Here is a 27177-nt window from a genome sequence, read left to right as displayed (position 1 = left end):
CAATGAAAAGGCAAAACCCATTTCATACTAGGAAAAAAATGACAAACCATATCATTTGCAAACCAGTTTTAATACAGTCATGTAAAGAATTTAATTGTCTTTCCTTTGCATGTTAAGAAGATGATGTGTTGCACACTGATGACGTAACACGTCAAGTTTAACACACAGATCCCCTTATCAAAGTCAGTAGCGAGTGTGACCCCCTTGAGATTGCAAGCAAGAACGGAGTCGTCGTGGCATGGACTGGCACAAACGTCGAACAGATGCTTAAGGAATGTTCTGCCACTCCTGCTGTAGAGCAAGGGCCAATTCTGCGACGTTGTTTGGTTCACGTTGACGTTGACGGACACGACGTCCAAGTTCATCCCACAAATGTTCAGTGGGGTTAACAGCTGGACAGTGAAGAACTGGTACCTGTGCTTGCTGGAGAAAGTCTCTGGCGCCAGAAGGCGGTGGCTCATGGGCCAATCTGGTGGAATTATTAATCTTTTAATTCTTCCGCTGGAGTATATCATCCGGGTATCCTTGGTGCTGCAAGCTGGAGGCCCGCTTGCTTTAGCATTGTCCTTGTGATACTCCGTGGTGGGTGGGGAGCTGGGATGATGAACCATATTACCTTAACCATGGCTTACGAAATACCACTAAAAAACCCAAAACGTCCACTTGATAATGACCCTGTTGATACTGACCATAGACCGTCTGAATACTGGCCACGTTTCATTGTGATTGAGACTCCTGATAAGACACCGTTAAAACTGAACCCCTTTGCTGTATCCAAGGGTATTCAAGGTATTGCAGGGGATGTGAAGAACATAAGACGCTTACGTTCAGGTGCCCTGATAGTAGAGTGCGGAAAAAAGCAGCAAGCAACTAATTTGCTGAACATCAAACCTTTCGTGGGCATTCCGGTCACGGTCTCTGCTTACAAAACCTTGAACTCAAGCAAAGGTATCGTTAGAGATCGAGACCGATTGTTTGATGATATGTCAGAACTTGATATAGGATCTGAAATGAAGGATCAAGGTGTACTCTATGTCAAACGCTTTTCAACTCGGAGAATCAGTGAAACCATCAAAACGAACACGTATCTGTTTACTTTTTCATGTCCTAATGCTACCAAATCAGTGAGGGCAGGCGACTGTAACATTCTAGTTGATACCTACATCCCCAACCCGCTAAGGTGTTTTAAATGCCAGAAATATGGACACGGTGTAAATACTTGCACGTTGTCTGTTGTGTGTGCTCACTGTGGTGAGAAGACACACACAACAGAAGATTGTGACAGTGATTATAAAAAATGCACCAATTGCTCAGGCGACCATTCTTCATTTTCTAAACAGTGTCCAATTTTGAAAGAGCAAATGGAGATCAACAAAATAAAATTTACACAAAATATCTCTTTTTTTTCCGAGGCCAAAATACTGGTAAAGAAATCCGATCTTCCAGAAAGTTATGCTACAGTAGCAAAAACAACATCGGGGTCTAGCTCTAAAACACCATAACCACAGGCTGCCAAACTACCTTGACTTGGGTAAACAGCGATTGTCCACAGCTTTTGTACCCTGCTATATTATCGCAGACTGAGGAATCACTTCCTAGTACCTCAAAGTCTTCTTCTGATCACAAATCATCATCTCAGTCACTCGCAAAGTCTCAATCGACAGCTGATTGTCAACAAACGGTGAAAAGTGAACCGAAGTCAAAGCCTGATACTTCAAAACAACAAGGTGGTAGAGCTCCACAAGGGTCACAAAACAAAGTTCAATTGTTCAATAAAAACGGGTCTCTTGAAGACATGGACGTTTCTGAAAACGTCCATTCTAGGGCACATAGCTTGTCGCCGTCCAAAAGAGTGCGGAGTAGATCCCCAATAAATCCACCCAAAAGATAGTTTATTCCAATAATATTGTATAGTGGAACTGCGGAGGATTGAGGACTAATTTACATGGATTACAGCTATTAGTCCAAGATTTTACACCTTCAGCGATATGTCTCCTAGAGACATATTTAAAACAAACAGATACATTTGACCTTCGTCATTTTAATGCATATCATTGTTTTTCACCTCCAGATGATAGGGCATCTGGCGGATCATCCGTTCTAGTCAGACAAAACGTTATTCAAAGCCCTGTTTGACTTAATACTAATATGCAGGCTGTTGCAGTGCGAATTACTTTACATGTTTACGTTTACGCTATGCTCACTTTATATTTCGCCGTCTTCGACGTTTGCCAAAACTGATCTTCAAGCTCTATATGACCAACTCCCGAAGCCCTGTATTATAATGGGAGATTTAAATGGGCACAACCCACTCTGGGGTAGTGTAACTACAAACAGTAATGGTAAGTTGTTGGAAAACTTTTCTTCTGACAATGATTTATGTATTTATAATGATGGTTCTAGCACTTATTTACACCCAGGTACAGGGACTTATTCTGCTCTCGACTTGTCGCTCACAAATTCAGAACTACTAAATGAATTTGAAGGGTTAGTCCACGATGACCTCTGTGGAAGTGACCATTTTCCTATTGTATTAAAAGCTGTAACTCCATCTGATGTGCCTTTATCATCAAGGCGGAATTTAAAAAGGCTAACTGGGCTTTATATGAAACAGTGTGCTGAAAAAGTTAAACCCGAACGCTTTGTTGACGTTCCTGATGCTATCAGTTGCTTTTCTGAGGAATTGAACTCCATAGCTGATGAGTGTATACCAAATTCCTTTGCAGTTCCACATATTCGGAAACCATGGTTCAACGATGACTGCAAACAAGCTAGGAAGGCAAGGAAAAAAGCAGAACATTATTTCCGTCGTCATCCTATGGTGCATAATTTAAATAAATTTAAAATTTTAAATGCTAAAGCACGGCGTACTTTTAAACAGAACAAACGCCAATCTTGGCAAGATTATGTATCTAAAATAAATTCTCGGACACCCATGTCCAAAGTATGGAACATGGTCCAAAACATTAAAGGTAAAGGTACTAAATCTACTGTCCATCATCTTAAACATGGAGATCTACTTACTGATAAAAGATATTGCGAATAAACTGGGCGAAACTCTCGCTAAACATTCTTCCTCTTCAAATTATATACCTAAATTTCAGCAATATCAAGAACAACAAGAAAAGAGAATTTCAACTCCGATGATGGGAAGGATTATAATGAAACATTTTCAATTCATGAGCTCCATACTGCCCTTGATGAAGCTCATGATACTGCTACAGGAGCTGATAACATACATTATCAACTCCTGAAACATTTACCAGAATCCTGTCTGGAAACTCTCCTCAATATTTTTGATGATATTTGGACATCGGGTAACTTTCCTCTTTCATGACGTGACGCCATAGTAGTACCAACACCTAAACCTGGACGTGATCATACGGATCCATCCAATTATCGTTCAATTTCACTAACTAGCTGTGTTTGCAAGACCATGGAACGCATGATCAATAATCGACTTGTTTGGTACTTGGAAACAAATAATCTCATAACAGATATACAGTGTGGTTTCCGTAAAAACTGTCGACCACTTAGTGCGTTTAGAATCATTTGTTAAAAACACACTAATTAATAAACAACATGCTGTGTCTATCTTTTTTGATCTTGAAAAAGCATATGACACAACCTGGAAATTTGGCATTTGGAGAGATTTACATGACTTTTGTTTGCGAGGTCGTTTGCCTCAATTCATAGCCAACTTTTTAAATGACAGACAATTCCAGGTCCGTGCGGGTTCTACCCTGTCTGATCATTACAATCAGGATGTTCCACAAGGCAGTATTTTGTCTGTCACTCTTCTTAGCATCAAGATCAACAGTTTATAAAAAGCCAATTGATGGATCGTTATTTGTGGATGATTTTAATATTTCTTGTCGTGGTAAAAATATGCATACCACTGAACGACAACTGCAGTTGTATTTAAACAAGATTAATAAATGGTGTCTTGAAAACGGCTTTAAATTTTCTAAATCGAAAACTAACTGCATACATTTCTGTCGTAAATACAAACCACATAAAGACCCTGAACTGTCTCTAGATGGGACGCCCAGTAAAGTTGTGAAGGAAGCCAAGTTCTTAGGTCTAATCTTTGATTCACATTTAACGTTTTTACCACATATTAAATCACTTAAAACTAAATGCCTGAAAGCACTTGACTTGTTGAAAGTGGTTTCAAATTCTCAATGGGGAGGGGATCAAGCTACCCTTCTCCATCTCTATCGATCTCTCGTGCGTTCTAAACTTGATTATGGCTACATCGTCTATGGTGGAACCAGCAAAAGCAACTTAAAACTATTAGATTCAGTCCATCATCAAGGTCTAAGACTTTGTCTTGGCTCCTTTAGAACTTCACCTGTTGACAGCCTGTATGTCGAGGCTGGTGAACCATCTCTTGAACAGCGAATTAAAATTAGCTTTACAGTATGTAACAAAACTATATTCAAATGAGTCAAACCCTGCCTATAACTGTGTTTTCAATCCTCTGTATGAGGAGTTATACAATAAAATATCTCCTCTTGTTAGGCCTCTTGGTTTAAGAATAAAGCACTTATTTCTGCTGCCAGCATTGAGCTGCAAAACATAGCTCCTTCCCGTCTTCTTTATTCTCCTCCTTGGCAGTTGGTTAGGCCACAAGTTGACATAACATTAACGACATTTAAAAAATCAGAAACGAATGAATTACAGTATAAGCAAGATAATAATCAACTGAAACATAAATATAGCAATTATTATCCTTATTTACAGATGGGTCCAAGGACGGTGGCGCAGGGGCTTGTGCCACTGTCATTGGATCCAGAACAATATCTTCTAGATTACCAGATAACAGTTCTATTTTTACAGGAGAAAGCTAACGCAATATTAACAGCTCTTAAATATATTCAAAGACACCCGAAACGTAAACAATATATAATCTATTCGGACTCTCTTTCTTGTCTTCAGGCTATTAAAAATATCTCTTGCAAACATTCACTTTTAATTGAAATTATTGAATTGTATAATCATCTTGCCACAGGCCAATACAACATCGTCTTTTGTTGGTTACCCAGCCACATAGGCATTTCTGGTAACGCAATGGCCGATCTTGCTACCAAGGCTGTACTCAACAAATCTGTGACACCACTTCTTATTCCATACTCTGATTATAAAGCTAGCATTAGATCTTACATCTGTGATCTGATGCAGAAGTGGCACACCCAAGTAGGTATAAATAAATTACATGAAATAAAACCGTATACTGGTTACACCTACTTGGGCTGTCAGTCCAGATTTGAAGAGGTTGTTTTACGACGGTGTTGTATTGGCCATACTAGATATACTCATGTGCACCGTTAAAAGGTGAGGATCCTCCGTTTTGTATCCCTTGTGATAAGAGAGTCACGGTCAAGCATATTCTGCATCACAGGGGATAAGTATTTTACAGTTAAAACAATGAAGGATCTTTTTACCAGCGTTAATTCACATTTAATTATTGTTTTTTAAAAGAAGTTGATTTTTTGGTTGAATTTTGAATATTGTGTTGTGTAAATAGATGTATTTTCATGATTGGTAGTTTAGATTCGTAACGAGAATTGTTAGTGGCTGTACCCTCAAAGGGGGTTGAAGTATTGTAAAATTATTGTCCTCCTGAGAGGGTACGTATGTCCAAAAACATTGATAGTAAATTTAATTCTACCAGGGTTTTTAATCGTAGTATTCCTGTTGTTTTAATTTTGGCTGGCATATTGTACACTCGCCAGCAGCTGAAGGGATGGTGTAAATCCAAGTAGGGTCCATGTAGGTAGCAAAGGTACTGTAAGTCCCCATGGTCCCTAGTATGGTGATCTACCTTCAGTTGTTGCGATCTATAGCCTGATTTTATAGTGTATAAAATGGTGATGTTGTTTTTAACTTTCCATGTTAGTTTTAATTCCATTCGTGATATTTTAGTTGTTTTACTGTCCTTCGTTGACAGGTTTTATAGTAGACATATAATTGATTTTGATATTAGTTGTTCTCGTCACGATATGGCTGAGATATTGCCGATGTGACGTAAAATATTAACTCACTCACTCACTCCGGTTACGACACCACGTCAAGACCGACACATCCGAGAAGCACATTAACGGAACTGCTTTCAGACAGCAGCAAACACAGCTCGTACCACGGTAGGACGGCGGGTCAGCGCTATGAGGGTGATAAGACGATGTGCGAGCTGTGGGTATGAGATGTCGTAGGCCAAACCGTGGAAACATCATGGCACCACGTCAACAGCCTGAGAGACTGCACTTTGCTTAACAACATCGCCTTATGCCACCCAGATTCTTCAAGGTTCTGTCTATCCTTTGCCGACGGACGTCAACGTGTATACAGACGGCAACACGAACGTTATCAAGATGGGTGCGTTATTGACAGAAATCGCTTTGATGGGGCCAATGTAATGGTTTGGGCCACAATCAATGCCAGACTTCGGAGCCGTCTGATTGTGATTAACGGTACCAGATTTCGACCAGATTTTAAGGCCTGTTCCTCAACAGCTTCTGAACAACCATGGACATCAGCAAATGCCCTTGAGTGAGTGAGTGAGTCACATCGGCAATATCTCAGCCATATCGTGACGAGAACATTCAACTATAAAAAAGAAGATATATACATTATAAAAACTCGTCAACGAAGGACAGTAAAACAACTAGAATATCACAATTTCAATTTAAACTAGCATCGAAAGTTAAAACTAATAACACTATTTAGACAATACAATATAAAAACAGACTATAGATCGCCAACAACAGAAGGTAGATCACCACACTAGGAACCATGGGGACTTACAGTACCTTTGCTACCTACATGGACCCTAATTAGATTTACACCATCCCTTCTGCTGCTGGCGATTGTATGAAATGTTAGCCGAAATTAAAATCGCATGAATACTACGATTAAAATTCTGGTAGACTTAAATTTACTGTGAGCAGCCAATGTGTTACCAGAGATCCCTACATGGCTGTGTAACCAACAGAAGACGATGTTGTATTGGCCAGTAGCAAGATCATTATACAATTCAATAATTTCTATTAAAAGTGGATGTTAACAAGAAATATTTTTAATAGCCTGAAGGCAAGAAAGAGAGTCGGAATATATTATATACTGTTTACGTTTCGGGTGTCTTTGAATATATTTAAGAGCTGTTAATATGGCGTTAGCTTCAGCTGTAAAAATAGAAATATTGTCTGGTAATCTAGAAGATATTGTTCTGGATCCAATGACAGTAGCACAAGCAACTGCGCCACCGTCCTTGGATCCATCTGTAAATAAGGATTTATAATTGTTATATTTATGTTTCAATTGACTATATTCTTGTTTATACTGTAACTGATTGGTTTCTGATTTTTTAAATGTAGTTAATGTTAGGTCAACTTGTGGCCTAACCAACTGCCAAGGGGGAGAAGAAAGAAGACGGGGGGGAGCTATATTTTCCAGCTCAATGCTAGAAGCAGCAAGAAATGGCTTAATTCTGAGCCAAAGAGGCAGAAGAAGGGAAGACGTTTTGTTAAACAAATCCTCATAAAGAGGACTAAAGACACAATTAAATGCAGGATTAGACTCATTTGAAGCTAATTTTGTAATGTATTGTAAAGATAGTTTGATACGACGTAAGGTGAGAGAAGGCTCATCAGCTTCGACGTATAGACTGTCAATAGGAGAGGTTCTAAAAGAACCGAGACAAAGTCTTAGGCCTTGGTGGTGAACAGGATCAAGTAGTTTTAGGCTGCTTTGACAAGCTCCACCATATACGATGGAGTCGTAATCAAGTTTCGATCGCACGAGTGATCTATATAAGTGAAGGAGGGTAGTTTGATCCCCTCCCCATTTTGAATTTGAAACAACCTTTAATAAATCGAGTGCCTTCAGGCATTTGGCTTTAAGGGATTTAATATGCGGCAAAAAGGTCAAATGTGAGTCGAAAATAAATCCCAAGAACTTGGCCTCCTTGACCACTTTGATTTGGGTAGCACTGAGATGTAGTTCTGGGTCTTTATGGGGTTTGTATTTACGACAGAAGTGTATACAATTGGTTTTTGATTTAGAAAATTTGAAGTCGTTTTCAAGACACCATTTATCTACTTTGTTTAAACACAGCTACAGTTGCCGTTCAATAGTATGCATATTTTTACCACGACAAGAAATATTAAAATCATCCACAAATAAAGATCCATCTATTAGATCGTTTAAAACTTTAGATAGACTGTTGAACATGATGCTGAAAGGAGTGACTGACAAAATACTGCCTTGTGGAACACCTTGATCCTGATTGTAATGATCAGACAGGGTAGAACCCACGCGGACTTGAAATTGCCTGTTGTTTAAAAAGTTGGCTATGAATTCAGGCAAACGACCTCGCAAACCGAAATCATGTAAATCTCTCAAAATGCCATATTTCCAGGTTGTGTCATATGACACAGCAGGTTGTTTATTAATCAGTGCATTTTTAACATATGATTCTAAACGCACTAAGTGGTCGACAGTTTTTACGGAAACCACACTGTATATCTGTTATGAGATTATTTGTTTCCAAGTACCAAACAAGTCGATTATTGATCATGCGTTCCATGGTCTTGCAAACACAGCTAGTTAGTGAAATCGAACGATAATTGGATGGATCCGTATGATCACGTCCAGGTTTAGGTACTACTATGGCGTTACGCCATGAGGGAGGAAAGTTACCCGATGTCCAAATATCATCAAAAATATTGAGGAGAGTTTCTAGGCAGGATTCTGGTAAGTGCTTCAGGAGTTGATAATGTATGTTAAATACAGAAATCATTGTCAGAACAAAAGTCCTCCAACAATTTACCTTTAGTGTTTGTAGTTACACTACCCCAGAGTGGGTTATGCCCATTTAAATCTCCCATTATAAACGCTACATGTAAAGTAATTCTCACAGCAACAGCCTGCATATTAGTATCTAGTGAAACGGGGCTTTGAATAACGTTTTGTCTGACTAGAACGGATGACCCGCCAGTGGCCCTATCACCCGGAGGTGAAAAAGAATGATATGCATTAAAATGACGAAGGTCAAATGTATCTGTTTGTTTTAAATATGTCTCTTGGAGACATATCGCTGAAGGTGTAAAATCCTGGACTAATAGCTGTAATTCATGTAAATTAGTCCTCAATCCTCTGCAGTTCTACTGTACAATATCATTGGAATAAACTATCTTTTGGGTGGATTTATTGGGGATCTATGTGCCCTAGAATGGACGTTTTCAGAAACGTCCATATCTTCAAGAGACCCATACATATTGTACAATTGAATTTTATTTTGTGATCCTTTAAGAGCTCTGCCAGTTTGTTGTTTTATCTACAGCTAGATACACCGTGTCCGTATTTCTGGCATTTAAAACACCTGATCGGGTTGGGGATGTATGTTTCAACTTTGATGTTACAGTAGCCTGCCTTTACTGACTTAGGAGTGTTTGGAGACGAGAAGGAAAACAGATACGTGTTTGTTTGGATAGTTTCATTATTTTTCCTGGTTGAAAAACGCTTGACATAAAGCACACCTTGATCTTTCATTTCGCAGGCTATGTCAAGTTCTGACATGTCAGCAAACAGTCGATCACGATCTCTGACAATACCTTTACTTGTGTTCAGGGTTTTGTGAGCAGAGACGGTGACCGGAATGCCCACGAAAGATTTAATACTCATCAGATTGGTCGCTTGCTGTTTTTTTCCCGCACTCAACTAGCAGTGCACCCGAACGTAAGCATCTAATGTTTTTAACATCCCCAGCAATACCTTGAATACCCTTAGATACTGCAAAAGGGTTCAACTGTAATGGTTTCTTGTCAGGAGTTTCAATTACAAGGAAACGTGGCCAATATTCAATCGATGCAGACGGTCTGTGGTCAGTATCAACAGGATCAATATCAAGTGGACGTTTTGTTTTTTTTGTTGGGATTTCATAAGCCATGGTTAGTGTCATATGGTTCATCATCCGAGCTCCCCACCCACCACGGAGTATCACAAGGACAATGCTAAAAGCAAGTGGGTCTCCAACTTGCAGCACCAAGGATACCCGGATGATATACTCCAGCAGAAGAATTATAAATAATTAATCTACCAGACTGGCCCATGAGTCACCGCCTTCTGGGCATATGACTCTAGGCAAAGGTCAGAACGTCAAAAATGCATTTCAAAATCAGAAAATATCGATGAACAATAAAGCCAAGACCGAAATTAAAATGTCCAAATAAAATTTGTGGAATGGCATATATATATAGTCCATGCACAGGGACCAGCCGATTGGTTGAATCGGGCCAATTCAACCCCTCGTCTAGGTGAAGTAAGGGCCGAAGTGGTGTGTTGGGCAAATGAAACGCAGGTAAAAGCCCATCTGCCCTCAACCACCAGGATCCCGTCCTCCACCGACACGGGACGCAACCCACGGCAAACAGGTTGCCCAATTTAGTCGCCTCTTACGACAAGCAATGGGGTGCTGTGAACACATTCTGTCCCGGGTGAACACGGGAGAAGAGCACTTAGCGTTACCCAGCACCCACCACGAGGAGGTGGCTCTTCATGGGTGCCTCGTAACCGGAAGTCGGCCTGGTCGTGGACGGTTACGAACACTTCCTGTTTGCTGATGACGTTGCTGGATTCCAGTTGATGGATGCACTCCAATGAGGCAGGCAACCTCGCTCTGTGCTGTTCCGGCCAACAGCATCCCAATGGCTTGATTCCTCTGTGGTTCGTTGAGCCGTGGCATTTTGTGACTGGTAGTGAAATAATCGAATCACGATGCCTTTTATGCGTGCAACACCCCACTTTGCTCGTGCATGTTACGGTAACCATGCACCTCATAAGGTCCAAGAAAACTGCCAGAGTTGTGTTTTGTCGAATTATCCCTTTGTCGGGAACATTAAATGGGTTCGAACCCGAATCTTCGTATGGTTTCATTTGGCGACCTTACATCAAGTTATCTAAGTGTGATAATTGAATTCATTACGTAAAATATTTTTGAAAATGACCAAAATGGGTTTTGCGTTTCATTGTGCGTCAGTATATATTTCTGACACTTAGGACAAGTGGGATGCAGATGAGTGAAGTTATACTAATATAAAGAATTGATAGGAACAGGAAACACTAACATGTACTTTAAACATGATCCCAGCTTTAAAAAATCTCTTCACACGTTAGACGCATTAATTAAAGCACAAATGCATACCATCAAAACACGGCTTATTCCTGCAGTTTTCATGATTAAATATGTTAAATGCATGATGGCCTAATTTTAGGAAATCACCATTTCTGTATTGTGGTAATAATACCGTGGGATAAAATCATAAACATTGTCTATCTGTCCTGTCTCTCCTGTCTGTCATCATTTCGTTTCCGGAGCAGAACTTGAAAACTTCATTATAATTTTCTGAAACTTTACATACGGACCAAGCAAGTATTGAACTCGTGCTTTTTCATATTTTCTAAAAGGAATTCATTGGCTAGAGTTAGAATTGATTCCCGGTTAGGGTTTGTTTCCGGGGCAGAAGAAAGATCTTAGGATCTTAAGTGGAGCTGGTGGGATAGTTATCATCTGATGACTCTTGTCGTCACATTGATAAAATAACAAAGTCGAAAGCAAATATAACATAAACTCATGAGAAATTAATTATAAGGGTGAATTACTAAGACCACAGGTAAACTGTAGCGCAAGTGGGGTTGCGCAGCGTACAGAAAATGACCAGTCTTCATAGATGCGAGCGAAGCGAGCAAAGGTTGGCAACGCACTTCCCTCGCTTCGGTTCAAAAAGTATTTTTCGTGTCTGCCGCAACCACTTGCGCTACAGTTTGCCTGTGCTAAGACAGACAGGCCATGGGCTCTTAACAAGCAAAAATTGATTCTTATAAAAAAATTTGGTTGAGGATTTTCCTAATTCGTTTCATTCCCAATTTGTCTCACTTTTCTAAACTTAAAGTCCCTTTCTTATTATTGAAAAAGCGACAAAACTCACTCTTATTAGAATTAGCAAGGGGGTGTCAAAGGAAGGTAACTTGAGATGAAAATGACATGTCAAAGTCACTCACTTAATATTTGTTTTGCAAATGCCTTTGTCACATGAAAACATATCTTAAGGTATTATCTATTAATTACAAACTTTTTTCTTTAAAACAAAACAAGTTTCACTAGTGTAATGACAAATTTCTACCAACAAATAAATGCCAACATTACAGAATCATTAAATCAAGTCTAAATAAATCTATCTAGCTCTAAATATATCTGTTACACCTCTTCCGTACAGTCTGTAGTGCACGTACTATTTCCCATCTTTGAAGAAGAGATTTGCTTCAACGTAAACTGAGGGTACCCTTATGGTCAGGGTTTCAGCCCTCACTGACTGAGGTCCGGATGGGTTACCTGCCCTTACCTTGGGCATTTCTATGGACAGAATCAAAAAGTTTTAGGTTGCTTTTACAGGCTCCATCACATACGATGTACCAACTTAGGAGTGAGTGACACCAAAAACATTTTACACAATGGCCCTACCACGCGTCCTTACGTATCAATTTTCTCTTTCCGATTCTAACTTTCAATCTTTTGTCCTCCCAGGAATGTGATCAAAGTTTTCACCAAATCGACCTAACGCATACCAGATTTGGTGTCAAGTGGCCAGTTCGTTGTTTTAAGCACGGAGCATATGGGAAACAAACTTTACCACACTAAGCACTTGTCACCATAAAACGTAATAAATGTATTTGATATTTGTCTGTCTTCTTCTGTTTCGTAAGGATTTTAATGATGAATGTTCAACACTAATTCATTCCACTGACTTTCACATACAGACAGCTAGTGAATACTGCCGGCAATATGGCAGTTTGGAGAAGCAGGGGAGCAGGGTATATGATCTGACTCACCAACTGTAAATGAAGGAAATAGCAAAAGAGAGGCTGTGAGATTTTGTACTCCTATTGACCAGCCCAAAGTTGTAATATTATGACTCTATAGCATGACTGGTAGGTGCTGTCCCTCCTGGAATTCATAAATCCTTCCTAAGAGAAGAGATTAACATTCTATGGAAGGATATAGTTAGAAGAAAGAAAGAAGGAGTTCACTAAGCAAATTCCTGACCACGCTGCAAACCCCCTAAAGCACAAAAGTTAAGATTATAAATTTTAGCAATATGGTCAGAAACATTTGCTCGCACATCCCGAGATATACTTAAATTGAGAAAATAGAAGAGAATCAAACCTGTCACACTGAGCAGCGTAGCTGCTAATACGTACGCAACTTCATTAATCATCGTCCGACGAAAGAAAGAACGTCGCTGTGTTTCAATAATATCATCCACATCTCAACGGTAACCATGGTGAACGTGGATACCAACCCATCAAATGTTAATAGAGAAGTATTATCGTACAACCTTGACATTTCAGCACTCTACAAAACACATACCTCTCACACAATAAAAGTCAATATTGCAGCAATATCGTGACTTAAAATAGTTACAAATTCATGATAGACATACCAATTTTAAAGTGAGTGAGTTCGTTAAAATGTTTCAATATTTCAGCGACATATGTTATCAGTTGAAAATATCCGTCGACAGTAGGACTAATTGGAGTGTCACAAATACATATTGAAAAGTAGGAATGAAATCTAAAATGCCTTAACTATAGAAGACGATAAAAACAGGTTCTGGATCGCCAACAATTGAAGGTTGCTCACCATACTAGGGATCATGGGGACTTACATTAATTTTGCTACATGCGTGGACCCCAGCTGGATTCACACCATCCCTTCAGTCGCTTGCAATTGTAGGAAATATGTAGTCAAACTCTAAAAGAACAAAAATACTACGTTTGAGTCTAGCTTTGAAAGGTTTGGGATGCTTTAACCCCTCTTGAGGATACAACCACTAACAATCTAATTTAAACTTCCAAGCATAACATATTCATCTGTTTACAAATCATCTAACAATCAAACAATTTATAATTCGCGATTAAAATATTAATCAACACATGCTTGACCTTGTTTTCGTCAGAAGGGATGGGGTTTGGGGATGCTTTCACCCACTTTGAGGATACAGCCACCAGCAGGCTACTTCAAACTTGAAGGCATAAAATATTCATCTGTTTACACATCTTTAAAGTGCAATTAAATAGCAAACGAGACGAATATTAAACATGCGTTTTACGGTCTCGCAAATGCAGCTTGTCAATGAAATAGGTCGATGAATCAAAGGATCAGTATGATCATGTCCAGGTTTAGGTGTGAGGATAATAAATGCATCACGCCATGAGGAAGGACACTTTCCAGACGTCCAAATGGCAATATTTAAAATATTTAAAAGGGTCTCTAACCATAATTCTGGTATGTGCTTCAGGGGTTGATAACGGATGTTATCAGCTATCCGTGTAAAATACCCTACCTATATAGAACGATAAAAACAGGCTCTAGATCGGCAGCAACTGAAGGTAGATCACCATACTAGGGATCACGGGGACGTTTGCTACCCGCATGGATCCTAACTGATTTTGCACCATCCCTTCTGTAATTGGCGATTGCAGGAAATATTTAGTCAAACAAATCTAGTTTTGAAAGTTTTGGGATACTTTAACTCCCTTTGAGGATACAGCCACTAGCAATCTACTTCAAACTTCCATACATAAAATATTCATCTGTTTACACATCTTTAAAGTGCAATAATTAATCGAGAACTGATATTGTTGTCAAGGATTCAGGCCTCACTGCTGCCAAGTAGACAAAATACTTGATTATACTTGATAGTACGTGATGACTGACGGATGACAATTGAATGTATTTATCAGGCATATCAATCATTTACGTTATAATACCATGGCAAAGTGTGCTTCAGTTATAATGATGATAAGAATTGAATAATGGTGATTAATATCATGATGTCATATGGTGGTGATGCATCATATTATCGCTAAAAATATACATAGTTGGTGTGGATAATACAAGTTTTATAAAATAAAAGCCACTGCGCCACCGTCCTTGGATCCATTGTAAATAAGGATTTATAATTGCTATATTTATGTTTTAATTGATTATATTCTTGTGTATATTGTAGTTCATTAGTTTCTGATTCTTTTACATGAAGCTAATGTTAGGTCGACTTGTGGCCTAACCAACTGCCAAGGATGAGAAGAAAGAAGACATGAAGGAGCTATATTTTCCAGCTCAATGCCGGCCGAAGAAAGAGTGAGTGAGTGAATGAGTTAATATTTATCGTCACATCGGCAATATCGCAGCCATATCGTGACGAGAACAATGAAAAATACATGATATATATGAAGAATGTTTGAAACAATCTAAAAACTGGTAACGAAGAACAGCAAAACCACTAATATATCACAGACATTCATTCAAAAACTAGCAATGGTATCTAAAACAGTTTAATTACTGAGCACAATACAAAATAAAAACGGACTATAGATTGCCAACAACTGAAGGTAGATCACCATATTGGGTACCATGGGGACTTACAGTACATTTGCCTCATGCATGGTCCCCAGCTGGATTTACACCGTCCCTTCAGCCGTTAGCAATTTCGTCATATCTAGCCATACATTACAATTACACGTATGCTACAAGTAAAACAGTGGAAAGCTTTAATTTACTTCGAATGTTATGGGACTTATACCCTCCTATAATTTTACAGTACTTTAACCTCCCCCCCCCCCCCCCCTTGAGGATACTGTCACTAACAAGCTCAGTTACTTATTCAAACTTCCGTTCGTAAAATATTTATCTATTTACAGCTCAGATAACAAATCTAACTCTTTTAAAAAAGCAATAATTAAATGGGAACTATTATCAATAAAAAGATCCTTCAAAGTTCGTGATGTAAAATATTTATGACATGTGATGGAATATTCTACACAGTCAAGCAAGACATGCTTGACTGATTCGTTCATCACAAGCGATACAAAACGGAGAATCTTCACCTTTCAACAGATACTGATGTGTATACCTGGTGTGGCCAATACGGCATCGTCGTATGATGACCTCCTCGAATCTAGACTGACAACCCAAGTAGGTGTAACCAATATAGGGTTTTATTTCATGTAATTTATTGATACCTACTTGAGTGTCCCACTTCTTCTGCATTATATCACGAATATAAGATCTGATAACAGCTTTGTAATCAGAGCAGGGAATAAGTGGTGTCACAGATTTGTTGAGTGCTTCCTTCGCAGCAAGACCCGCCATTGTGTTCCCACTAATACCAACATGGCTGGGTAACCAACAAAAGACGATGTCGTACTGGCCAGTAGCAAGATCATTATATTGTTCAATAATTTCTATTAAAAGTGGATGTTTACATGATACGTTTTTAATAGCCCGAAGGCATGAAAGAGAGTCCGAATAGATTATGTATTGTTGATGGTTATGGTGTCTTTGAATATATTTAAGAGCCGTTAATATGGCGTTTGCTTCAGCCGTGAAAATTGAATTGCTATCGGGTAATCTAGAAGATATTGTTTTGGATCCAGTGACAGTGACACAAGGTACTGCACCACCATCCTTGGACCCATCTGTAAATAAGGATTTGTAATTCAAATATTTATTTGAGTTGATTATATTCTTGTTTATATTGTAATTCATTAGTTTCTGATGTTTTAAACGTAGTCAGTGTATGGTCCACTTTTGGCCTCACCAACTGCCAGGGAGGAGAGGAAATCAAATGTTGTCTAGCACTATGCCAGCAGCAGAAAGGAAAGGTTTCACTCTTAGTCCAAGAGGCGGAACAAGAGAAGGCTTCTTTATATACAAATCCTCATACAGAGGTTTAAAGACACAGTTAAATGCAGGGTTTGACTCGTTTTGTTATATACTGTAAAGATAATTTTATACGGCTTTGTTCAAGAGATGGCTCATCAGCCTCGACATATAGGCTGTCAACAGGTGAAGTTCTGAAGGATTCAAGACAAAGTCTTAGACCTTGGTGGTGGACAGAATCTAAACGTTTTAGGTTGCTTTTGCAGGCTCCACCATAGACTATGGAGCTATAATCAAGCTTCGAACGGACAAGTGATCTGTATAGGTGTAGGAGGGTAGTCTGATCACCTCCCCACTTTGAATTATAAACAACTTTCAATAAATCAAGTGCCTTCAGGCATTTATTTTTTAGGGATTTGATATGCGGAAGAAAAGTTAAATGGGAGTCGAAAATCAGACCTAAGAACCTGCCCACCTTGACTACTTTGATGGGAGTGCCATTTAAGAACAGTTCTGGGTCCTTAAGTGGTTTGTATTGACGACAAAAATGTATGCTATTAGTTTTTGATTTTGAAAATTTAAAGCCGTTTTCAAGACACCATTTATCTATTTTGTTTAAACATAACTGCAGTTGGCGTTCAATGGTATGCATATTTTTCCCACGACAAGAAATATTAAAATCATGCACAAAAAGTGATCCATTAATTGAATAATTTAAAACCTTTAATAAACTGTTGATTTTAATACTAAATAATGTAACAGACAAAATACTACCTTGCGGGACACCCTGATCCTGACTGTAATGATCAGACAGGGCTGAACCCACTGAAATTGTCTGTCATTTATAAAGTTGATATAAATTGAGGGAAACGGCCTCGTAATCCAAAGTTATGTAACTCTGTCAAAATCACATGTTTCCATGTCGTGTCATACGCTTTTTCTAAATCCAAAAAGATCGACACTGCATGTTGCTTATTAATTATGTCATTCTTAACTAAAGATTCCAAATGCACTAGATAATCGATAGTACTTCTGTTTTTACGGAAACCACATTGTATATCTGTTATGAGGTTATTGGTTTCCAAGTACCAAACAAGTGGATTATTTATCATGCGTTCCATGGTCTTGCAAACGCAGTTAGTTAGTGAAATGGGCCTATAATTGGAAGGATCAGAATGATCACGTCCAGGCTTGGGGATCGGAACAACTATAGCATCGCGCCATGACGAAGGGAAAGTTCCAGTTGTCCAAATGTCATCAAAAATATGTAGTGTCTCCAAACATGATTCAGGTAAATGTTTCAGGAGTTGATAACGGGTGTTATCACCTCCAGAATAAGTGTCGTTTGCCTGATCAAGAGCAGTATGAAGCTCATGTATCGAAAATGTTTCATTATAATCCTCCCCATTATCTGAATTTAAATTAATAGCTTTCTTTTCTTGCTGTGTTTGATATTTTTGGAATTCCGGTAGATAATTAGATGAGGAAGAATGTCTTACGTCTCTCCAAGCTTATTTGCAATATCTGATTTAGTGGTTAATAACTGTTTCCCATCTTTTAGATGGTGAATGCTAGATTTAGAGCCCTTACCTTTGATTTTCTGGATCATATTCCACACCTTTGATATCGGCGTACGCGCATTGATTTTTGATACACAGTTTCGCCAAGATTGCCGTTTACTTTGCTGGAAAGTACGCCGTGCTTTAGCATTGATAATTTTAAATTTATCTAAGTTGTGGACCATAGGATGGCGACGGAAATAATGTTCAGCTTTCTTCCGTGCCTTCCTAGCCTGTTTGCAATCATCTCTAAACCATGGTTTTCGGACATGAGGAACTGGAGAGGACTTTGGGATACATTCATCAGCAATTTTGTTTAATGTATCTGAAAAGCATTTTATGGCATCAGGAATATCATTAAAAAGTTCAGGTTTGAGTTTGTCAGTGCAGAGAACTTCATATAATGGCCAGTTAGCCTTTTTAAAATTCCATCTTGATGGTGGAGGAACATCGGATGGAATCACAAACTTAAGTATTGTTGGGAAATGGTCACTTCCACAGAAGTCATCATGGACTGACCATTCAAATTCACTCAGTAGGTTAGAGTCAGTAATAGATAAATCAAGAGATGAATATGTTCCTGTGCCAGGGTGTAAATACGTATTTGAACCGTCATTATAAATGCATAAATCATAATTGAAATGAAGTCGTCCAGCATTTTAGCTTCAGTGTTTGTATTACTACTGCCCATTTAAATCACCCATGATTATACAGGGTTTAGGGAGTTCATCATACAGAGCCTGAAGATCAGCTTGCTGAACAGATGATGAAGGGGAAATGTACAAAGAGCAAAGGGTAACTGCAACATGCAAAGTAAGCCGTACTGCAAAGGCCAGGAGATTTGTTTTAAGTAGAACAGGGCGGTGAATTACATCATTCCGAACGAGGATTGAAGATCCTCCAATGGCTTTATCACCCGGAGGAGAGAAACAATATATATGCACTATATTGACGTACTTCAAAGTGATCTGTCTGCTTCAGATATGTCTCTTGTAAGCAGAATGCTGACGGTGTGAAATCTTGAACTAAAAGATGTAAATCATTCAGAGTCCTCTGCAGTTCCACTGTACTACAGGTGACGAAGTTTTCTCTTCGGGGGATTAACAGGAGAACGACCCCTCGCTCCTCTCGAGGGTGACACGCTATGTGTCCGAAAATGGCTGCTTTCAGACACATCCATGTCCTCGAGTGATCCAAACGTATTGAACAGTTGAACCTGATTATTTGACCCTTTTGGGGCTCTTCCACTAGGGTTCTGTTTTGCAGATTCAGGTTTAGATTTTGAATTAGTTTTGGTAATATGTTTCACATTTGTGGCAGATTTGGACAGTTGAGTTGAGTGTGATAATGACTGTACCTGAGGTAAAGATGAATCCTTATCACAAGACGCCTGAGACTGAATGATTGTTTGACTTGAAGGAATGGTTTGTGAACAAGACCTTTGGTGAGAAGGCCTCGCTTGAACTGCTGTAGATATCAAAGTAGGTGCAGACGTCTTTGTCCATGTGTAATCAGTCTGACAAGCAATTGTTTGAAGAGATGCATGGTTTGTCTTTTGGTCTGAAAGTCGTGTAGACACAGTGGTGGCATATGTAGATCCTGGATGTTTTTGAGCTAGAACAAGCTTCCATGCTTCCAGAAAACTTACATTACGGTCATGCTTTATTCGAGAGATTTTTGACTGAAGTTTCCATGTAGGACATTCCTTTGACGAGGACGGATGGCTACCTGAGCAGTTGACACACGAAGGAGGATTTGTACATGACTTGTCATCCTCGCATGTTCCACCACATCAATGACAAATGGCTGCATTACGACATGACTTAGATCCGTGGCCAAACTTCTGACAGCTGTAACATCTCAGGGGATTCGAAATGAAAGCATCTACCCTTAAGTTACAGTATCCAGCCTTAAGTGATTCAGGACGAGCTGGAAGACCAAATGTAAACAAGTATGTGTTTGTCTTGACCGTTTCATTGTCTTTCTTCATTGTAAAACGTTTTACGTCAATAACATTTTGTGATTTTAGTTCTGAGACAATTTCAGACAAATTCAGTTCATTTTTTGTGTTGAAGGATCGTCATCTTCGGAAGAGAGTGAATCTTCTGGTTGATGAGTACGTTTTTCGTAAGGGGGATGCCATGTTAATAGTAGTTATGTTTCATCCATCTGGCTCCCCACCAACAAGGACGATGCCTTACATCTGTGGATCTCCAACAGATGGCACCAAGGATACTAGGTGGATATACTCAAGTAGAAACATTTATAAAAAAGACATATCCTACCAGATTGGCCCATGAGCCACCACCTTCTGGCATAGGACTCTAGGCAATGTGATTCTATGACACGTTAGAACATACAAAGTCAAAATGGTAAAAATTGTTCTAACCCTTTTTCAATTATCATAAATAATATCCATGCACAGGGATTCTACCACCCGCCTAGGTGAAGTAAGGGCCGAAGTGGTGTGTTGAGCAACAGGAACACAGTTCAGGCTCTTACTGCCCTCAACCACCAGACTACCGTCCTCCACCGACACGGGACGCAACCCACGGCAAACAGGTTGCCCAATTCGGTCGCTCCTTGCAACCGAATAGCAATGGCGTGCTATGGACCTAGTTGACCCGGGTCCACACGGGGGTTCGAACGGTTCTTTGCGTTACCCAGCACCCACCACGAGGAGGTGGCCGTTCACGGATGCCACAGAAGAAAGAAAGGGTTTAAGTCTGTGTCCAAGAGGAGGAACAAGAGAAGACTTCTTGTACAAATCCTCATAAAGTGGATTGAAGACACAGTTATAGGCAGGGTTAGATTCATTAGGATATAATTTAGTAATGTATTGTAAAGACATACGACGTTGTGCAAGAGATATTTCATCGGCCTCAACGTAGAGACTGTCAGTAGGTGAAGTTCTGAAAGACCCAAGACAAAGTCTGAAGTCTTGGTGGTGGACAGAACCAAGACGTTTAAGGTTGTTTTCCAGGCTCCACCATATCAAGTTTTGAACGGACCAATCGATATAGGTATAAGAGGGTAGTTTCATCCCCTCCCTACTCTGAGTACAACCTTCAACAAGTCAAGAACCTTCAGGCATTTAGTTTTAAGGGACTTCATATGAGGCAGAAATGTGGCTGTCAAAGATTAGGCCCAAGAACTTGGCCTCCTTTACAGCTTTGATGGGAGTGCCATCTAGACATAGTTCTGGGTCCTTATGTGGCTTATATTTTCTAGAATAATGTATACAATTAGGTTTGGATTTAGAAAACTTTAAAGGCGTTTTCAAGACACCATTTATTTATTTTGTTTAAACACACCTGCAGTTGCCGTTCAATAGTATGCATATTTTTACCACGACAAGAAATATTAAAATCATCCACGAATAACGATCCATCAATTGAATGCTTTAAAACTTTTGATAAACTATTTATCTTTATATTAAAAAGTTTGAGAGACAAAATACTGCCTTGTGGAATACCCTGATCTTGATTGTAATGATCAGACAGGGTAGAACCAACACGGACTTGAAATTGCCTGTTATTTAAAAAGTTGGCTATGAATTCAGGTAAACGACCTCGCAAACCGAAATCGAGTAAATGTCTCAAAATGCCATATTTACAGGTTGTGTCATATGCTTTTTCGAGATAAAAAAAGATAGACACAGCATGTTGTTTATTAATCAGCGCGTTTTTCACAAATGATTCCAAACGCACTTATTGATCGACAGTACTTCTGTTTTTACGGAAACCACATTGTATATCTGTCACGAGGCTATTTGTTTCCAAGTACCAAAGAAGTCGATTATTTATCATGCGTTCCATGGTCTTGGAAACACAGCTAGTTAGTGAAATAGGTCGATAATTGGACGGATCCGTATGATCACGTTCAGGTTTAGGTGTTGGTACTACTGTGGTGTCAGACCATGAGGTAGGAAAGTTACCCGACGTCCAAATATCATCAAAAATATGTAACAGCGTCTCTAAACAGAATTCTGGTAAGTGCTTCAGGAGTTCATAATGTATGTTATCAGCTCCTGTAGCAGTATCGTGAACTTGATCAAGAGCAGTATGGAGCTCATGAATTAAAAATGTTTCATCATAATCTTCCCCATTATCTTAATTGAAATTAAGAGTTCTCTTTTCTTGTTGTTTTTGATAATGGTGGAATTTAGACACATGTTTAGAAGAGGAAGAGTGTTTGCCGAGAGTTTCACCCAGTTTATAAAATTATCTGATTAATCAGTAAGTAATTGATCTCCATGTTTGAGATGATGGACACTAGATTAAGTACCTATAACCTTGATTGTCTGGACCATGTTCCATACCTTAGACATGGATGTCCGAGAATTTAATTTGGATACATTGTGCTTTAGCATTTAAAATTTTAAATTTATTTAAATTATGCAATTAATTATGGAGTTACAGCTTTTAATACAGTAGGAAAATGGTCACTTCCACAGAGTTACACTACCCCAGAGTGGGTTGTGCCCATTTAAATCTCCCATTATAATACAGGGCTTCGGGAGTTGGTCATATAGAGCTTGAAGATCAGTTTTGGCAAACGTCGAAGACGGCGAAATATAAAGAGAGCATAGCGTAAACGCTACATGTAAAGTAATTCTCACTGCAACAGTCTGCATATTAGTATTAAGCGAAACAGGGCTTTGAATAACGTTTTGTCTGACTAGAATGGATGATCCGCCAGTGGCCTTATCACCCGGAGGTGAAAAACAATGATATGCATTAAAATGACGAAGGTCAAATGTATCTGTTTGTTTTAGATATGTCTCTAGGAGACATATCGCTGAAGGTGTAAAATCTTGGACTAATAGCTGTAATTCATGTAAATTAGTCCTCAATCCTCCGCAGTTCCACTATACAATGTTTTTGGAATAAACTATCTCTTGGGTGGATTTATTGGGGATCTACCCCGCACTCTTTTGGACGGCGACAAGCTATGTGCCCTAGAATGGACGTTTTCAGATAAATTTGATTATCTTTCCATTTCTAAGGCTTTTTGAGGTATCTTGGGAAGCTCAAAAGTGGTTCACCGACAGAGCGATCGCTAAATCGCATGTCTGTGAAAAGCTTGCTAATATTGATGTTTGTCCGACTGAAACGACCTACTTCGTCATCTACATTTGGACATGCACCACAGGTCATCACAAATCCTCAGTCTACACGTATAGTGCGTATACAGAAATGTGTGATAGCCAAGGGTTACTCTCTCAGAGTAGGTACAGCTAAAACATCTACGCATAGGATATCAACCAAATCATTGTATGACGATAAATGGAAGAAATTTACAGATTGTTGTAGAATTAGGAGAAATAATTCTTCCACCCCTGCATCACATCAGGTTGTTGCTACAACATTTACGGGCTATGAAGAAACTAAAAATACTACATTGTCAACCTATTTGGCTGCCATTAATTCGGTTCTTTTTAACAACTACTGGAACAAAGGTGTCTACTACTCCAGAGCCCCAGTATCTGATTCGTTTGTTCAGACTTGTTGACTAGTCTAGGAGGTTCAGACTTCCTGCAAGTTAATTGCAATTGTCAGTTGTCCTTCGCCACTTGGCATCCAGTGAATATGAGCCATTACATAATGAGGAGTTTGAACAGATAACGTTCAGTACTTTTTCTAGTAGCATTAGCTACTGTGACTTGCATTTGGAAGTTACGTGCACTGGATGTGGATCATGTGCATTTTGAACGAAACGTTATGGCAGAATCTTTCGGGGATCGCTTTGGGATTTTGTTGCAAAGAGTGAGTGAGTGATTGAGTTAATATTTAACGTCACATCGGCAATATTTCAGCCATATCGTGACGGGAACATAACACTTTTCACTGAGGACTGTTCTTCGTCAACGGGGATTTTACTTTATAAATATATTGATGACAACTGATTGCTTTCGTCAGGGAATGGCCGAAATATTGCCGACGACGATGACGATAAATATGAAATCACTCTCTATATACATACTGGAGGGTAATTTGGTCCTCTCCAAACGCTGAATCTGAAACCACTTTCAACAAGTCGAGTTCCCTCAGGAATCTAGCTTTCAGATATTTAATATGTGGGTCAAAGTGAGTCAAAGATGAGGCCAAGGAACTTAGCTTCCTTTAAATCTTTGATGGAAGTATCATTTAATGACAATTCGTGTTTGTATTTTCTACCTTTAAAAGACTATGTATTTTAATACTAGCGTGACAGACAAAATACTGCCCACTCGTACTTGAAATAGCCTGTGAGTTACAAACTGTGATATAAAAAGAGGTAAACGACCCCTCAAACCAAAATAATGTAAATTCTTAAAAGTTCCATCCTTCCAATTAGTACTGGGCGCTTTCTCGAAATCATAGAATATCATGCTGTTTAGTTACTATAGCATTTTGAACAAAGGATTAAAAATGTACAAAATGATCAACAGCACTTTTATTCTTCCGAAAACCACACTGAATATTTGTAATGAGGTTTTTGGTTTCCAGATACCGTATTAATCGGTTATTTTATCATTCTTTCCATGGTTTTACAGACGCAGCTGGTTAAAGAATTTGGTCTGTAATTTCATGGAGCTGTGTGGTCCAGGGCAGGTTTTGGTACTGAAAACACTTCATTATAGTCTTTACTGATATCCGAATCAAAATTAACTTTTGTCTTTTCCTGTTTGTTTCTAATATCTCTGATATTCAGGGATATAATTTGCTGATGAAGTCTTTGGCAAGAGTTTCGCCAATTATATTTGCAATGTCACATTTGTTAGTTACTAAGTTCTCACAGTCGTAAAGATGGTGAACAGCAGATTTCCAGCCTTTGCCTTTTATACTCAAACATATTCCACATCGTTGACATGAGCGGGCGTGAATTAATGTTTGAGACATCTCTCCATGATTGGCGCTTGTTTTGCTTGTACCTACGACGTACCTTTAGCATCATTCATTTTAACGTTGTTAAAGTTATGAAGAGCACGATGTCTACGAAAGTATTTTTCTGCTTTCTTTCCACGTTTTCTCGTTTGCACTGGCCAGGAAACCATGGTTTACGAATATGAGGAGTTGCAGACTTGAATTTGATGAAATTGATGAAATTAGCTATATGGAATCTGGTGGTGGTCAGTTCGAGATGAAAGAATATCGATACTGCATGCTGTTTAGTTGCCATAGCATTAACACACAGGATATTTGTAATAACATTATTAGTTTCCAAGTACGAAGCTAAACGATTATTTACCACAGATTCCATTGTCTTACAACCGCAGATAGTAAGTGATATTCATCTGTTGTTAGAAGGCTGAGTGTGATCCCTACCAGGTTTAGGAACAGGAACATTTCTCCATGGTGATGGGTGAGTGAGTGAGTGAGTTAAATTGTTGCATCGCATCAGCAATATTACAGCCATGTAGCGATGAAGACAAGGTAAGCAATCTAAAATATCCGTCGAAAAAGGGCAGTACAACTAACTAGATTATCACAGATACATTGATGTTAAAACTAGTCATGAAATCTAAAATAGGTTAACTAGAGAGGACGATACAGTGTATAAAAACAGGCTATAGGTCGCCAACAACTGAAGGTAGATCACCATACTAAGGACCATGGGGACGTACAATACTTTTGCTACCTGCATGGACCCTAGCTGGATTTATATCATCCCTTCCGCTGCAGGCGATGAAGTGAATTTTAGCCAAAATTAAAATGACAGAGATACTACAACTGAAATAGACGGTCAATTTAAATTACCTTTGAATGCCTTGGAACGTACGTTCCTTCTCGGGAGGACAATAATTTTACTCTACTTCAACCCCCCTTGAAGGTACAGCCACTAACAATCCCAGTTACTAATCCAAATTACCACTCATAAAATATTTATGTATTTACAAATCTGATAACAAATCTAATTCTTTTAAATATGCGATAATTAAATGATAATTAACATTACTTAAAAGATCCTTCATGGTTCGTGATTTAAAATACTTATCCCTTGTGATGGAATATTCAACACAGTCAAGCAAGACATGCTTGACTGTGAATCTTTCATCACAAGGGATACAGAACTGAGGATCCCCATCTTTCAATAGATACTCATGAGTATATCTAGTGTGGCCAATACGACATCGCCTTATGATGACCTCTTCAAATCTAGACTGACAACCCAAGTAGGTGTAACCAATGTAGGGTTTAATTTCATGTAATTTATTTATACCTACCTGGGTGTCCCACTTCTTCTGCATAAGATCCCGGATGTAAGATCGGATGACATCTTTATAATCAGCCTATGGAATAAGAAGTGGTGTCATAGATTTGTTGAGTGCTGCTTTGGCAGCAAAATCGGCAAGTGTGTTTCCAGAAATGCAAACGTGGCTGGGTAACCAACAAAAGATAATGTATTGGCCAGTAGCAAGATCATTATACAATTCAATAATCTCTACTGCAAGTGGATGTTTGGTAGAAAGACCCTTATTAGCTAGAAGGCACAAAAGAAAAGATTATATATTGCTTATACTTGAAACGTTTATTGATATATTTTGAGGCTGTTATTATAGCGTTTGCTTCAGCTGTGGAAATTGACGTATGGTCTGGCAGTCGAGAAGATACTGTTTGGATCCAACGACAGTGGCACAAGCCACTGCCCCACCATCTTTGGACCCATCTGTAAATAAGGCTTTATATGTATTATATTTACTTTTTAATTGATTATATTCTTGTTTATATTGTAATTCTTTAGTTTCTTATTTCTTAAATGTAGTCAAGATTAGGTCGACTTGTGGCCTAGCCAATTGCCAAGGAGGAGAAGACAGCAGACGAGAAGGAGATATATTTTCAAGGTCAATGCCAGCAGCAGAAAGGAAAGGTTTAATCCTTATCCCTAGAGGTGGAACAAGAGATTATGTTTTGT

The 27177-nt window shown here is 38.9% G+C and overlaps 1 protein-coding gene across 1 annotated transcript in view; it reads right to left on the bottom strand.

Moving 5' to 3' along the window:
* Positions 1-267: 267 nt before the first annotated feature.
* Positions 268-27177, bottom strand: part of LOC137257557 (uncharacterized) — a 57724-nt gene continuing 30814 nt past the window's right edge. Inside the window, exon 6 of the mRNA XM_067794882.1 lies at positions 268-469. Within this exon, the coding sequence (XP_067650983.1) occupies positions 268-469 (202 nt within the window). The remainder of the gene's footprint in view (positions 470-27177) is intronic.

The sequence above is a fragment of the Haliotis asinina genome, chromosome 12 (genome assembly GCF_037392515.1).
Source record: "Haliotis asinina isolate JCU_RB_2024 chromosome 12, JCU_Hal_asi_v2, whole genome shotgun sequence".
NCBI lineage: Eukaryota > Metazoa > Mollusca > Gastropoda > Lepetellida > Haliotidae > Haliotis > Haliotis asinina.
Note: the sequence above shows the minus strand (reverse complement) of the source record. Positions and strands in the feature narration are given on the sequence as shown.